Below are 13,064 nucleotides of genomic sequence, written 5' to 3' on the forward strand. Positions count from 1 at the left end.
GGACATTGAAGGAGTTGAGTAGTCATCTTCGAATCCTACACCCCAATCCATGGGAGAATCTAAACAGGCATTACCCTTCCTCTAAGAAAATCTCTTAGATCTGCCATATTAGGTATACTATAAAGCAAACTCAATCACCTTTTCTACCTTATAGTTTTCAGCATTTCATTTTTCTACGTTCTCTGTCTACACTGAATTTTGCTCTTACACTTAGATGTGACTGAACAGCAACTGAGATTACATTTTATTGATAAATTTCAATTTTTTTAAACAAAACTGAAATAAAATATAAAACTTGATTGGAAGCAAAAATTATAAGCCGTTTGTAAAGCACAAATACACATTTTAATTAAATATACAAACATAAATAAAACGAGCAACAGGGAAAAGGGTCCACCTTTAAAGCCCCACTGCAGTTACGACCCGAAAAGGGTTATGGTATAGGATATAAATTTCACAGTCGAGTGAATCAGCTGAACTTTTTTTTCTTCTTTTATTAAGAACAAAGAGGAAAAACAGAATAAATTTCAATGATTCAAATGGTAAAAGTGTGCTTTCATTTTCATTTTTCTACGTCTTCTACGCATCTTTGTGAGCCACTCAGATTGTTCCTTAGGCGCAAGCCAGGAAAAGAAGCTAGTAGCCCCGCTTCAATAAATTCTGATTGGTTACTGTATGAAATTTTAAGCAAATAAAAAGACCAATATGTTTAATTCAACCGAACCACCGGACTGCATCCTTTATCAGAGATTTTAAGCCAATAAGACGAAAGAAAAGTTTCAATTTGCAAGTTTTTTACAAGTAAACCCTCTGCTCGTAGTTGTTAACGTCTAGTTACTTGTACAATGGCCATTTTTATTTTTTATTTCTTTTTTTTGCATTTAAAAAACAGCCAAACAACTTATATTTTCAAGGATCGAATTCTCAACTACTTTTATGAGTGAAAACAAAGGAACTTCTAAGCAGCTTAAGAACCCAATAAGGTCAGCAAATAACATATCTGGCCAATCAATAAGGCTTACTTAGATTCAGGGGATGGGCTATAGGATTCAGGAAAAGAAATTTCACATATCAAATTTTAAATTATCTTAAGTGTTAATTATTGTTTATTCATTTGGTTAAGATATATGTGATAATTTGTATAACAGTGCGGTTTTATAGCTATTAACTTTAATTTGCCAACAAATTAATGAAATGCAGTGATTATTTTCCCCAAACGGAGGCGAAACAACCTAGGGCAACAATAAATATGTGCGCTAAAAGCAAAGCATCTCCTTGCTCACCATCCGATAGCCCACCAAATTGCCGGTAAATAATTTCTTAGACCAGTGGTTCCCAACCGGTGGTACGCGTACCCCAGGGGGTACGCGAAACCCTCGCAGGGGGTACGCGAAGGTCCCAAAAGTAATTTAGTCTACATCTTTAAAACTTGTTTCTGACTCAGTTCCAACATTTCCCTCAAAATCAAATAACATAACCCATTGTACGTAATTTCAGACTCATTTTCAAAACTTTCGCTTTCAGTAACCTGCTAATTTTTCTCCATAGCCGTAAGGTCTCAATGCTAATTTTTCTCCATAGCCGTAAGGTCTCGATTTAAACTCAGCGAGTTCAGTATCTTGTCATCTGTTGAAACACGAAGTTCGTGAATTGTGGTTGCAAACAAAGATGGATAGATTCCTGATCAGGAATAACAAGAAGCCGAATGATGGTACCCAAAACTCTGAACCTGCACCTAAGAAGAAGAAATATGACGAATCATCGGTCAAAGTGCGTCGATATTTGTCAGAATACCTAGGGCTCGGATTTAGTGCGACAAAGTCTGATCCAGTGAATGCACAGTGGGTTCTTTGTGGTCAAGTCTTGGCCAACAGTTTCATGAAACCTGCGCATATGAACCGGCATCTCAGTACTGTGCACCCTTCTCATGTCGGTAAGCCCATAGAGTTTTTCGAGCGTAAACAAGAAGCATTCGCTAGTAACTGTTTGGAAATTGCAAAAGTGGCATCAGTTTCTTCAAAGGCTCTCCGGGCTTCGTATGCTGTTTCATATTTAGTTGCGAAACAGAAAAAACCGCACACCATCGCCGAATGTCTGATATTACCAGCACTAGTGAAAGTCAGTGAAATAATGCTTGACACGAAAACTGCTACTGCCCTTCAGTCTATACCTGTGTCGAACAATACCATTTCAAGAAGGATAGAAGACATTGCAAGCGATATTGTCATGCAGATTATTGAGCAAATAAAGTTGACGAAGATGTTTGCGTTACAGCTTGACGAAAGCACGGATGTGTCAGGTGAAGCCCAGCTGATCGTCTTTGTTCGATATCAAGATTGTTCTGACATAAGAGAAAATATTCTGTTTTGTCAAAACCTACAGTCAAGAACAACAGGAGAAGAACTATTCAAGGTGATTGACAAATTCTTCGCAGAAGGGGGCATCTTGTGGGACTGGTGTCTATCAGTTTGCAGTGATGGAGCTGCCGCCCTAACAGGGAAGAATAATGGGCTCATGGCCTGGATAAGGAAGAAAAATCCAAAGGTGAAGTGGTTGCACTGCATCATTCACAGGCAAGCTCTTGCATCGAAAAGGATGAACGCACATCTACACGAGACCCTCAACGAGGCTGTAAAAGTGATCAACTTCATCAAAGCCCGACCACTGAACTCAAGAATGTTCAAGTTGCTGTGCCAAGAGATGGGTTCAGAACATCAACATTTACTTCTGCACACAGAAGTTCGCTGGTTGTCTCGTGGGAAGATTTTAAACAGACTTTTCAAGCTTCGACTAGAAGTTCATATGTTTCTTCTGGAGCAAAAATCTGCATTCAGTTCACTTTTTGAAAACCAGGACTGGGTCTGCAGGCTGGCCTATCTTGCGGATATTTTCGACAAACTGAATGACTTGAATCTGTCAATGCAAGGTTTCCGGACGGAAGAACTCTCCCTGAATTCGAAGATGTGTGCTTTCATCAAGAAATTGGAGTTCTGCTTAAAAAGGTTCAAAGAAACAGCGTTAGTGTCTTCCCGACCCTTGACAAGTTTGCGGACGATAGTGAAATTGATAACCTCAACACAATCTGTGATTGTATTCGGGAGCATCTGACAAAGTTGCGAGATGAACTTGTGTCATATTTCCCATCGATTATGAACCAAGATAGAACGCAGGATTGGATCCAAAATCCATTTGTTGAAGACGTGACCTCAAGCTCCGGTCTTAGTGACAAGCTTACAGAGAATCTGATCGAACTTGCCAGTGATCGCGCCTTAGAAATGAAATTCCAAAATGTAACTGTTTCCCAGTTTTGGCTGGAGGTGAAAGGAAAATACAAGGAACTAAGTAAAATCGCCATGTCTGCTTTGTTACCATTCGGATCCACTTACCTTTGTGAAGTGTCATTTTCGGCAATGTCATTGATCAAAACCAAACACAGAAACAGACTGAGTGTACAAAATGACCTTATAATTGCCGTTAGTGACATCGAGCCAAGATTTGATAATATTTTAGCAAAAAAGCAGCCTCAAGTTTCTCATTGATTTTGTACGTACATTTAAGCACCGTCATATTGGACAATAAATCTCGTGTTTTTGAAAATCTGATTTTAGTTAAGAAAAAAGTAAAACAACGATTCTCAAGAAAGGGGTACGCAAACTTTTTGGGCCTTGACTAGGGGTACGCGGACCGAAAAAGGTTGGGAACCACTGTCTTAGACCACACAGCCTTTTAACTTATAATGAAGAAGAAATGAAAATATTGAAAACTGGTAAAACTTTTCAAATGTCAGTGAGCATTTAAAAGAAAAAAAAGTGTTTTTGTATCAATAATAATAAATATTCAAATATTTTGGCTTTGCTTCCGGAAGCGATCAATTGGAAGTAAAAAAGAAAAAAAACTAGCTTAAACAAATTAAGCCGTACATAAAAACTGAGCAAAAACAAAAAAATTGTCAAAAAGAAACCAGTAAGGAGAGCACAGAAAATAAAAAACGAAAGACGAAACGAGAGACGAAACCAAAAACAAAACAAAAGGAAAAAAACTAATTAAAAGTCTTACGCTTTTTTTATTTTCTTTGCTTTGCCAGAAAGTCTGTGTTTATTGATATTCCATGATTTCTTGCCTTTTCAAGTGTTTCCACTTATTCATTCTTGCATCACCGCTAGTGAATAGTACTATGATTGATTAAATAGTTTGAGTCCAATTAAATGTAAAATATTTAAGACAAAGTTTGCTTGAAATTAATAACACATTTGAGAACAAGTCCATACACAGGGATATATATATATATATATATATATATATATATATATATATATATATATATATATATATATATATATATATATATATATATATATATATATATATATATAAACAATTAGATAGTAAAGATAAGGAATTTCTGGTCAATAAGTCCTGTCTTTATTACTTTTTCAGTTGATTTTCACTAATGGAAAACAATTTTCATTGATTTTGTCTTCTCCTGAAAAAAACCTCTTTAATTACATCTGATTTATCTGTTGCCCCTAAAAACCCGCTGTCGGAATAGAAGCCGTCAGAAAATATCGAAGATTACGAGCGACTTTTCCTGAAAAAGCAATAATTAAGAAATGGTTTTAGAGAGCTATGAACAAGTTTGTACTTTTTCTTGGAGAAGAAATATTGAGAGCCGACAATGAGTAATAGGCCGTGGAGCTGAGACATAAAATGAGCAGATTGGCTGGGTAATAGATCCAGCGTACCTATGCTTTATATTAGAAGCTATACCAAGCCTTTTGTATTTTGAGAGTTGTTCTTTTAGTTCTGATTCTACAACATCAGGAATAAATGTGCGAGATGATTCACTATAAACAAATTTAACACTTTCAAGTCCAAATATTTCTCTTTCAAATTCGATTAATTGTCGAAAAAATCCAAAATTTGGCTGAATTATACTTCTTTTTGACTTGACAAAAATGTATGCCTCTCTGAGATTTAATCCATGGAATTTCATTAAATATGCCAAAATAAATGTCGCTGAACGTGAGGCACCTGCTACACAATGAACTAAAACTCGTCCACCGTTGTCTACAATCTCATTAATTTTGTTTAAAACATAATCAAAATGACGCCGAATATCAACGTAGACAGAATCCGATAACGGGATTTTAATGCACTGTAAACAGGGGATTGGCAGATGTGGCAGTTCGACGGCAGTGTTGATGACACATGTTATCTCGAATTTACGAATGCTCGCAACTTTGACGGCACGTCCACCAGATAAAAAGACGCCAGGCATTATCTCGTCGATACGCTCGAAGACGCTTGTTGACTTAATCTCAGTCATCTGTAAAAGAAAATTAAATTGAAACAAGAAAAACATAAAATGTACATTAGTCGTTTTCCACTGAGATCACTTCACAGGATACTTTCATGTTAAGCTGGGGAATATACCTTTTTATCAAAGTGAGCAAAATAAGAGGGACCTAATTTATTTATTACGTTATCATTTATTAGTTTTAATTAAAAAATATTTTTATATCAGTCACTAAATTTGAACTTTTTAGCAATGGATTCAAGGAAATATATATATATATATATATATATATATATATATATATATATATATATATATATATGTATATATATATATATATATATATATATATATATATATATATATATATATATATATATATATATATATATATATATATATATATATATATATATGTGTGTGTGTGTGTGTGTGTGTGTGTGTCTGTGTGTGTGTGTGTGTATGCATATATCTGTGTATATGCGTATACAGCTACGTTGGTCTAACGCGGCTTCTTGTTGAAGTGAGTTGTTAGTAGTAGTCACAACAATATTATAGGCATTTAGATCTTACAAGGGGATAACTTTTAATACCCTCTCAAACACAATATCTGGATACAGAAAATTATTAAGAAGACGTAACCTGGTTATTTATATGTGGGTCCCTCAAAAAATTGGATGAAACAAAGAAAAGAGAAAACATATGAAAAAAATAGATTGCCTTTTTGAATTTAAAGTAAAAATGATGTGGTGGACAATGCAAGGTTTTTTGGCATTTTCTTATGTTCGTCTTTGAGTTTAGGTATTTTAAATTCTACAGAAAACTTAGTCAAACCGGCTTCAAGAAATATCAACTATTTTGGCGTGCAAAATGTGTCATGTCTTCGAGTGGAGACGATACAGCTTGTACTTCGGACTTTTTTTAAAATTAATTTCTAAAATATCAAACAAAATATCCCCCTCGAGAATATGTTATGCCACTGAGTGCAAATAATGTACATTCTGCAATGAACTGGGTCGAATTACCTTCAAATATATCCAGAATTGATATCCAAAGTAATCTTTGCCATTCCTTAATTTTAATCAGAATTGTATTAAGCAGTGTGAGATTTTTTTGCAAAATCTCACACCTGAAAAATTAAATCTTATTATTTCCTAGCAAATACTGACAATCCGATTGTTGTCGATTCCATGCTAATTTTGGTATTTTGGATTGGCAAAAAAAATAGATTTGGGTCACATCGCGTAAATATCAAACCGTGAACCATGATACATAAAAAAATAAAAAATAAAAATAAAAAAAAGTTGTTCAAATGAAAGTAAAAAGCAATTAAAACTGAGGGTGCTAAGTCACAATTGGGGCCCGTGAGAAGCAAACATGGTCAGAAAGCAAATTCTTACATCATAATATGCAGAAAAAATGTAGCTAACATATTTTAAGGGCACTTTCACTATACTTCACCCCCAACCACTCCCTAGTGTGCATATAGTGTACAATCTTCATTTAATTTTTGAAAGTAAAATGTATTACTTTCAAGTAATACATATGAAAGTTGTACAAATGAAAGTAAAAAGCAACATTAAAACTGAGGGTGTTAAGTCACAATTGGGACCCGTGAGAAGCAAACATGCACAGAAAGCAAATTCTTACATCATAATATGCAGAAAAAATTGTAGCTAACACATTTTAAGGGCACTTTCACTATAATTCACCCCCAAACTACTCCCTAGTGTGCATATAGTGTACAACCTTAACAGAATTCACACCATCAGATTCAGCGTGTCAGAGAGCTTTACTGTAGAAATTTCAAGCTCCTATCTACAAAAATGTGGAATTTTGTATTTTTTGCCAGAAGACATTTCACGGATGTGAGAAGGGCTTCAAGTTACAAACTTTGACCGGTATATATAGCCTGATGGTTTTTGGGAAATGTACTGACGTTTTCATGGAGATTTTTTTTTGGTTGGGGAGGAGGGGCTGAGGGGAGAAGGTTAGGTGGGGGGATTATTCCAGGGAAAAGAATTTCCATGAAGGGGCTATTTTCTAGCATAATTTAAAAAAACAATGAAAAAATAAATATGAAAAAGTTTTTTCAACTGAAAGTAAGGAGCAGCATTAAAACTTAAAAAGAACAGATATTATTATGCATACGAGTAGCTAACCTCCTCCTAATACTTCGTTCTTTCCGCTAAAGTATTTTTAGTAATTTCAACTATTTATTCTACGGCCTTTGTGATTCAGGGGTCATTCTTAAGGAATTGAACCAAAATTTAAGCTTTAATGTAAAGAGCGAGGTATTGACAAGGGGGAAAACCCCCCTCATATACGTAATAAAAACATACGAATATAGAAGTTTGTTATGTAGGTTAATTGGTAACTTGCGTATATTTTTTACTAATAAAAACGTTCGTAAAAAACAAAAGTTTCAGTTGCCTTTTTAAGTAGCCAAAAAACTGGAAGGCAACTAGGCCTCCTCCCCCGCTTCCTTTTTTTCTTAAAATCACATGATCAGAACTATGAGAAAGCCATTTAGCCAAAAAAATTAATAATCAAATTTCATTTTAATTATTTTTGTCCGGAGATCCAAAATCGAAACATGCATCAATTCAAAAACGTTCTGAGATTAAATAAAAAAGCTATTTTTTTTAACTGAAAGTAAGGAATGACATTAAAAGAACAGAAATTACTCCGTACATGAAAGAGGCTGTTCTCTCCTCAACACACCGCTCTTTACACTGAAGTTTTTTACTGTTTTAGAAAGTAAAGCTGAAAGAAAGGGTCAAACTTTAGCGTAAGGAGTGGGGCGTTGAGGAGGGAACAGCCGTTTTCATATACGTAGTAATTTCTGTTTGTTTTATGTATTAACGTCGTTCCTTAATTTCAGTTAAAAAAAACTTTTTTTTATTTAATTTGGAACTGCATCGACTTTTGGCTGAGCTTGCAGAAGCACGCCACATACTCCTGCTTCAAATCAATTAATCATCAGTACCAGGACTCGAACCCCTCTCTCTACTCTCATTGACTAAGATAAATCTTAAATGAATCATTAAGTAAAATTAGTTATATTGATATAAAAGACAAATATTAAATTCATTTTCCTTAATTCTATCTTGGAATAGTTAAAAATTATAGTGCAAAAAAAGGTTACGGCCGCGTACACTAATAAATATCCATTATATCCATTGTAAGATTCGGAAACATATTAAAAAGCACCTTAGAATGGGATGAGTGTCTTTCACCACATTTACGATTCTGATGTTGAATCGTTTCTGAGGAATTTAGGCTAAAGAAAACGAATTTTGTGGCCATGAGAACTCTTCCAATGCCAAATTCCTTAGCTTTTTCCAGTCAACGTCACTTCATTCGCAATTCAACTCTAATATGAGCCTGTAACGTGGTTTATTAACCTTTTGTTTTGGAAAATATCATAAAATTTCATTGTAATTTTTTTTATGGTGTTTAGACGTGTTCTTGGTGAGCTGTAATAGAGCCAAGACTAGTTGTGTCTAATTAAAGTGGTTTCCCTTTAATAGAAGACTACATTATCATTCCAAAATACTATTATCAGTCATTCAAAAAAAATCTGTAATTGTGTATTATACTGTGCAGACTCAAGAAGTGAAGTTACGTTAATCACAATGATATATACCAAAATATGATGAATATAAGTAAAAAAATTAAGTGAATAAGTAAAAAAATTATGGAAACTACAACAGCGAATTATGGAAAGCAGGTAGTCCAGAACGCCTTCTATTAAATGCCTAACCTAACCAACCCTATATATTAAATATTTAATTAAAATATACCTGCATAGTAGTTTATGTCACTCAGGCAGAGCTTTTCTCCAGGCAGAGATTATCTCCGAGTGCAAACAAAGAAACAGGCTTCCAAACAGATCAAGAACAACAGCATGGTTGGTATAATACACACGTAACAAAAACCTGTTTTTAGCCTCCGAACGGACGTGAAGATACGACGCTATATTTTTGAATTGTACTAACAAATCTACCCTCCAGAAGAAAGAGCTGACACAGAAATTGCAAGAGACTTACGAAAAATATTTTTTTGATTCTGTTTTAATTCCAAAATTTCAGCTATCATTCGAAAAAAAATCAGCCTCCGAGCGCACATGGCGGTAATATGCCGATATATATAAATAGCGACGAAGACCACACTGCCTTTCCATCACAAACACCAAAAACAAGAAGAATAATAGGGAATTTCTTAAGACACTGGGAAACAAATTTGAATGAATATTTTGCCCCTATGTCCAAGGGCCGTCCTCAGCAACACGAAAATATATAAGAAGAAAAAAAAGAAAAAAAAAATTACAACAGGATAAAATCAATAAAACTAAAATAAAAAAAAATCAAAACAGTCCCAGCATCCTTACCTCAGCAAATTTAAACCAGGACTGATAAATAAATTTATTTATCAGTCCTGGTTGAACCTCGCTGGTGTAAGGATGCTGGGACTGTTTTGAAAATTTTTCATTTTGGTTCTATTGATTTTATCCTAGTGTAAGTTTTTGCTTCTTACATATTTTTGTATTGCTGAGGACAGTCCTTCGTATTTTTCAAATACGGAGTAATTTCTATTCGTTTTAAGTTTTAATGCCGCTCTTTACTTTCAGATAAAAAAACTTTTTTAATTTAATTTCTGAACGTTTTTGAATTAAAGTATGTTTTGTTTTTGGCTTCTCCGCATATGAATAATTAAAATAAAATTTTGCATATTAATTGTTTTTGTCTAAATGATTTTCTCTTAGTTTTGATCGGACGATTTTAGAAAAAGGGTTGGGGAGGAGGCCTAGTTGTCCTCCAATCTTTTGGTTTACTTAAAAAGGCAACTAGAACTTTTAATTTTTTATGAAGTTTTTATTAGTAAAAAATATACGTAACTAATGAATTAACTTACGTAAGAAAATTCTATATTCGTATATTTTTATTGCGTATATGAGGGGGTTCGCCCCCTCGTCAATACCTCACCCTCGTTAACCTCCAATTTTCGGTTGCTTAAAAAGGCAACCAGAACTTTTTTCTTACGAACGTTATTATTAGTAATAAATATAAGTAACTTATGAATCAACTTACGTAACGAACTATATTTTTATTACGTATATGAGGGGTTTTCCCCTCTTCAGTACCTCGCTCTTTACACTAAAGCTTGAATTTTGTCCCAATTCTTTAAGAATGGCCCCTGAATCATAAAGGCCGTAAAATAAATAGTGAAAATACTAAAAATACTAAAGAGTAAAGAGCGAGGTGTTTAGGAGGAGATGAGGCCCTCATATGCTTAATAATTTCTGTTCGTTTTAAGTTTTAATTCTGCTCCTTACTTTCAGTTGAACAAACTTTTTGAGATTTATTTTTACATTGTTTTTTGCTTTAAATAATGCTAGTAAATCTTGCATGGAAATTCTCTTCTCCGATGACAAATTCCTCCATGGAAAGATTCTCCCACGTAACCCCCTCCCCTCAAAGCCCCCCTCAACCCCAGCCAAAAAAATCCCCCTGAAAATGTCAGTACACTTCCCAATAACCATTACTATGTGTAAACACTGGTCAACGTTTGTAACCCTACAGCCCCTCCCCCGGGGACTGTGAGAGGGTAAGTCGTTCCCAAAGACATAACTATTAGATTTTTCAACTATGCTAAACAAAATGGCTATCTCAAAATTTTTATCCGTTGACTTAGGGCAAAAATGAGCGTGGGAGGGGGCCTAGGTGCCCTCCAATTTTTTTTGGTCACTTTAAAAGGGCAATGGAACTTTTAATTTCCGTTAGAATGAGCCCTCTCCAAACAGGACCTGGGTCAATACGATCACCCTGGTAATAACGCTATAGTTTTTTTTTAGTAATTTCAAAAGAGCTATTTATTCTAATAAAACGACCTTTGTGATTCAGGGTCCATTCTTAAAGAATTAGAAAAAAATTCGAACTTCAGCAAAAAGAGCGAGGTATTGACAAGGAAGCAAACCCCCTTATACTAAAAAAAACTGTCCCCTTGTCAATACCTCGCTCTTTACGCTCTAATACTTTTAATAATTTCAAAAGAGCTATTTATTCTATTTAAGCGACCTTTGTGATTCAGGGGTCGTTCTGAAAGAACTGGAACAAAATTCGAACTTTAGCGTAAAGAGTGAGGTATTGACAAGGAGGCAAACCCCCTTATACTAAAAAAACCGTCCCCTTGCCAATACCTCGCTCTTTACGCTTTTGTATTTTTAGTAATTTCAAAAGAGCTATTTATTCTATTTAAGCGACCTTTGTGATTCAGGGGTCGTTCTGAAAGAACTGGAACAAAATTCGAACGTCAGCGTAAAGAGCAAGGTATTGACGAGGACGCAAACTGCCTTATACTTTCAGATAACTTTATTTTCAGATAACGTAAAGAGCGATGTATTGACACGTAGAACAATCCCTCCAACCACCGCTCCTCCCTCCCCCCGTACCAGAAAAAAACCCTGAAAACGACTTTATACTTACGAATAACCAATACTGTATGTAAACAATGGACAAAGCTCATAACTTGCAGCCCTTTCCCCGGGACTGTGGTGGAACCGGGACCGGGACCGGGTTTCCCCGGGACCGGGACTGTAAGTCGTCGTGAAAAATATAGTTATTAGATATTTCGAATATGCTGAAAAAAATGACTATCTCAAAATTTTGATCCGGTGACTTCGGGAAAAAATGAGTGCAGGAAGGGTCTTGTTGCCCTCCAATTTCTTGGTCACGTAAAAAGGGCACTATAACTTTTATTTTCCGTTCAAATGAGCCCTCTTGCGAAATTCTACGACCACTGGGTCGATATGATCACCCCTGGGAATAAAATAAATTAATACGCATCCGTGATGTTTCTTCTGGCAAAAACGTACAAAATTCCCTATTTGTGCAAATAGGAACTTGAAACATCTACAGTAGGGTTCTCTGGTACATAGAATCTGATGGTGTTATTTTCATTAAGATTCTATGACTTTTACGAGGTGTTTCTGCCTTTTTTTCTAGAAAATAAGGAAAATATTCTCTTGGCTTGTAACTTTTGATGAGTAGGAATAAACTTGACAAAACTTGTATATCTATAATCAGCATAAAAATCAGATTATTTTGATGCATCTATTGGTATTAAAATTCCGTTTTTTAGAGTTTTGGTGACGATTGAGCCGGTTTGCTCCTTACTTGGATCTCGTTACCACGAACTGTTTGACGACTTCCAGTTGGGTGCCAAATTAAAAAAAAGCGTGGGAGAAAAATCGACCGAAAAATGAGCTAAAACTATATTACACTAAGAAGAATTAGTTGAAGAAAGTAAGAAAGTAGTTGTTCAGGAGGTGTGATTGTTTTTGGAGAAACCAACAGATTTTTAATGCTTGAACTTTTATGGATGGAATGCGTCTTCAGATTTAGTTAATTATTTTGGCTTGTTTAATTTCACTGGTCTGCTTGGCAACACTGACAAAAGTATGATATTACCGGAAAAAGTTCTTAGTTTTGAAACAACGAAGAAATAAATCTTAGAAAATCGTGGTTTTGAGATATGAATAAGTTAAAGTTGGGTTTAAGGAGGTTTTATCGCTTTTGTTTTGACATCCTTGGAACTTGAGTCCTTACTCTTGAGTCTTGGACACTTTGTCGTACTTTAGCCGTGTCTAAATTTGTATTTTTTCCCACATTTTCTAAAGATATTTAAAGACATTTTTGAAAACTGATCCAACACTGGTGATAAGGCTAAATGATATTGAACTGTCTATTTTATGTTTGACAGAGTG

General features: G+C 34.9%; 1 protein-coding gene across 1 annotated transcript; it reads right to left on the reverse strand.

Moving 5' to 3' along the window:
- Positions 1–221: 221 nt before the first annotated feature.
- LOC136039594 (dual specificity protein phosphatase 14-like) lies at positions 222–8,587 on the reverse strand. Its single transcript, XM_065723456.1, has 2 exons — positions 8,510–8,587; positions 222–5,326 (listed from the first exon to the last, which is right to left on the reverse strand). Exon 2 carries the CDS (start codon positions 5,324–5,326, stop codon positions 4,625–4,627), a length of 702 nt encoding a protein of 233 aa, XP_065579528.1. The 5' UTR covers positions 8,510–8,587; the 3' UTR covers positions 222–4,624.
- Between the last annotated feature and the right edge of the window lie 4,477 nt (positions 8,588–13,064).

This window comes from Artemia franciscana, chromosome 19 (assembly GCF_032884065.1).
Source record: "Artemia franciscana chromosome 19, ASM3288406v1, whole genome shotgun sequence".
In the NCBI taxonomy this organism is placed as follows: Eukaryota; Metazoa; Arthropoda; class Branchiopoda; order Anostraca; family Artemiidae; genus Artemia; species Artemia franciscana.

Bases quoted from the DNA above. Each gene is read 5' to 3' on its own strand.
- LOC136039594 (XM_065723456.1), bottom strand. From the start codon at position 5,326: ATGACTGAGATTAAGTCAACAAGCGTCTTCGAGCGTATCGACGAGATA.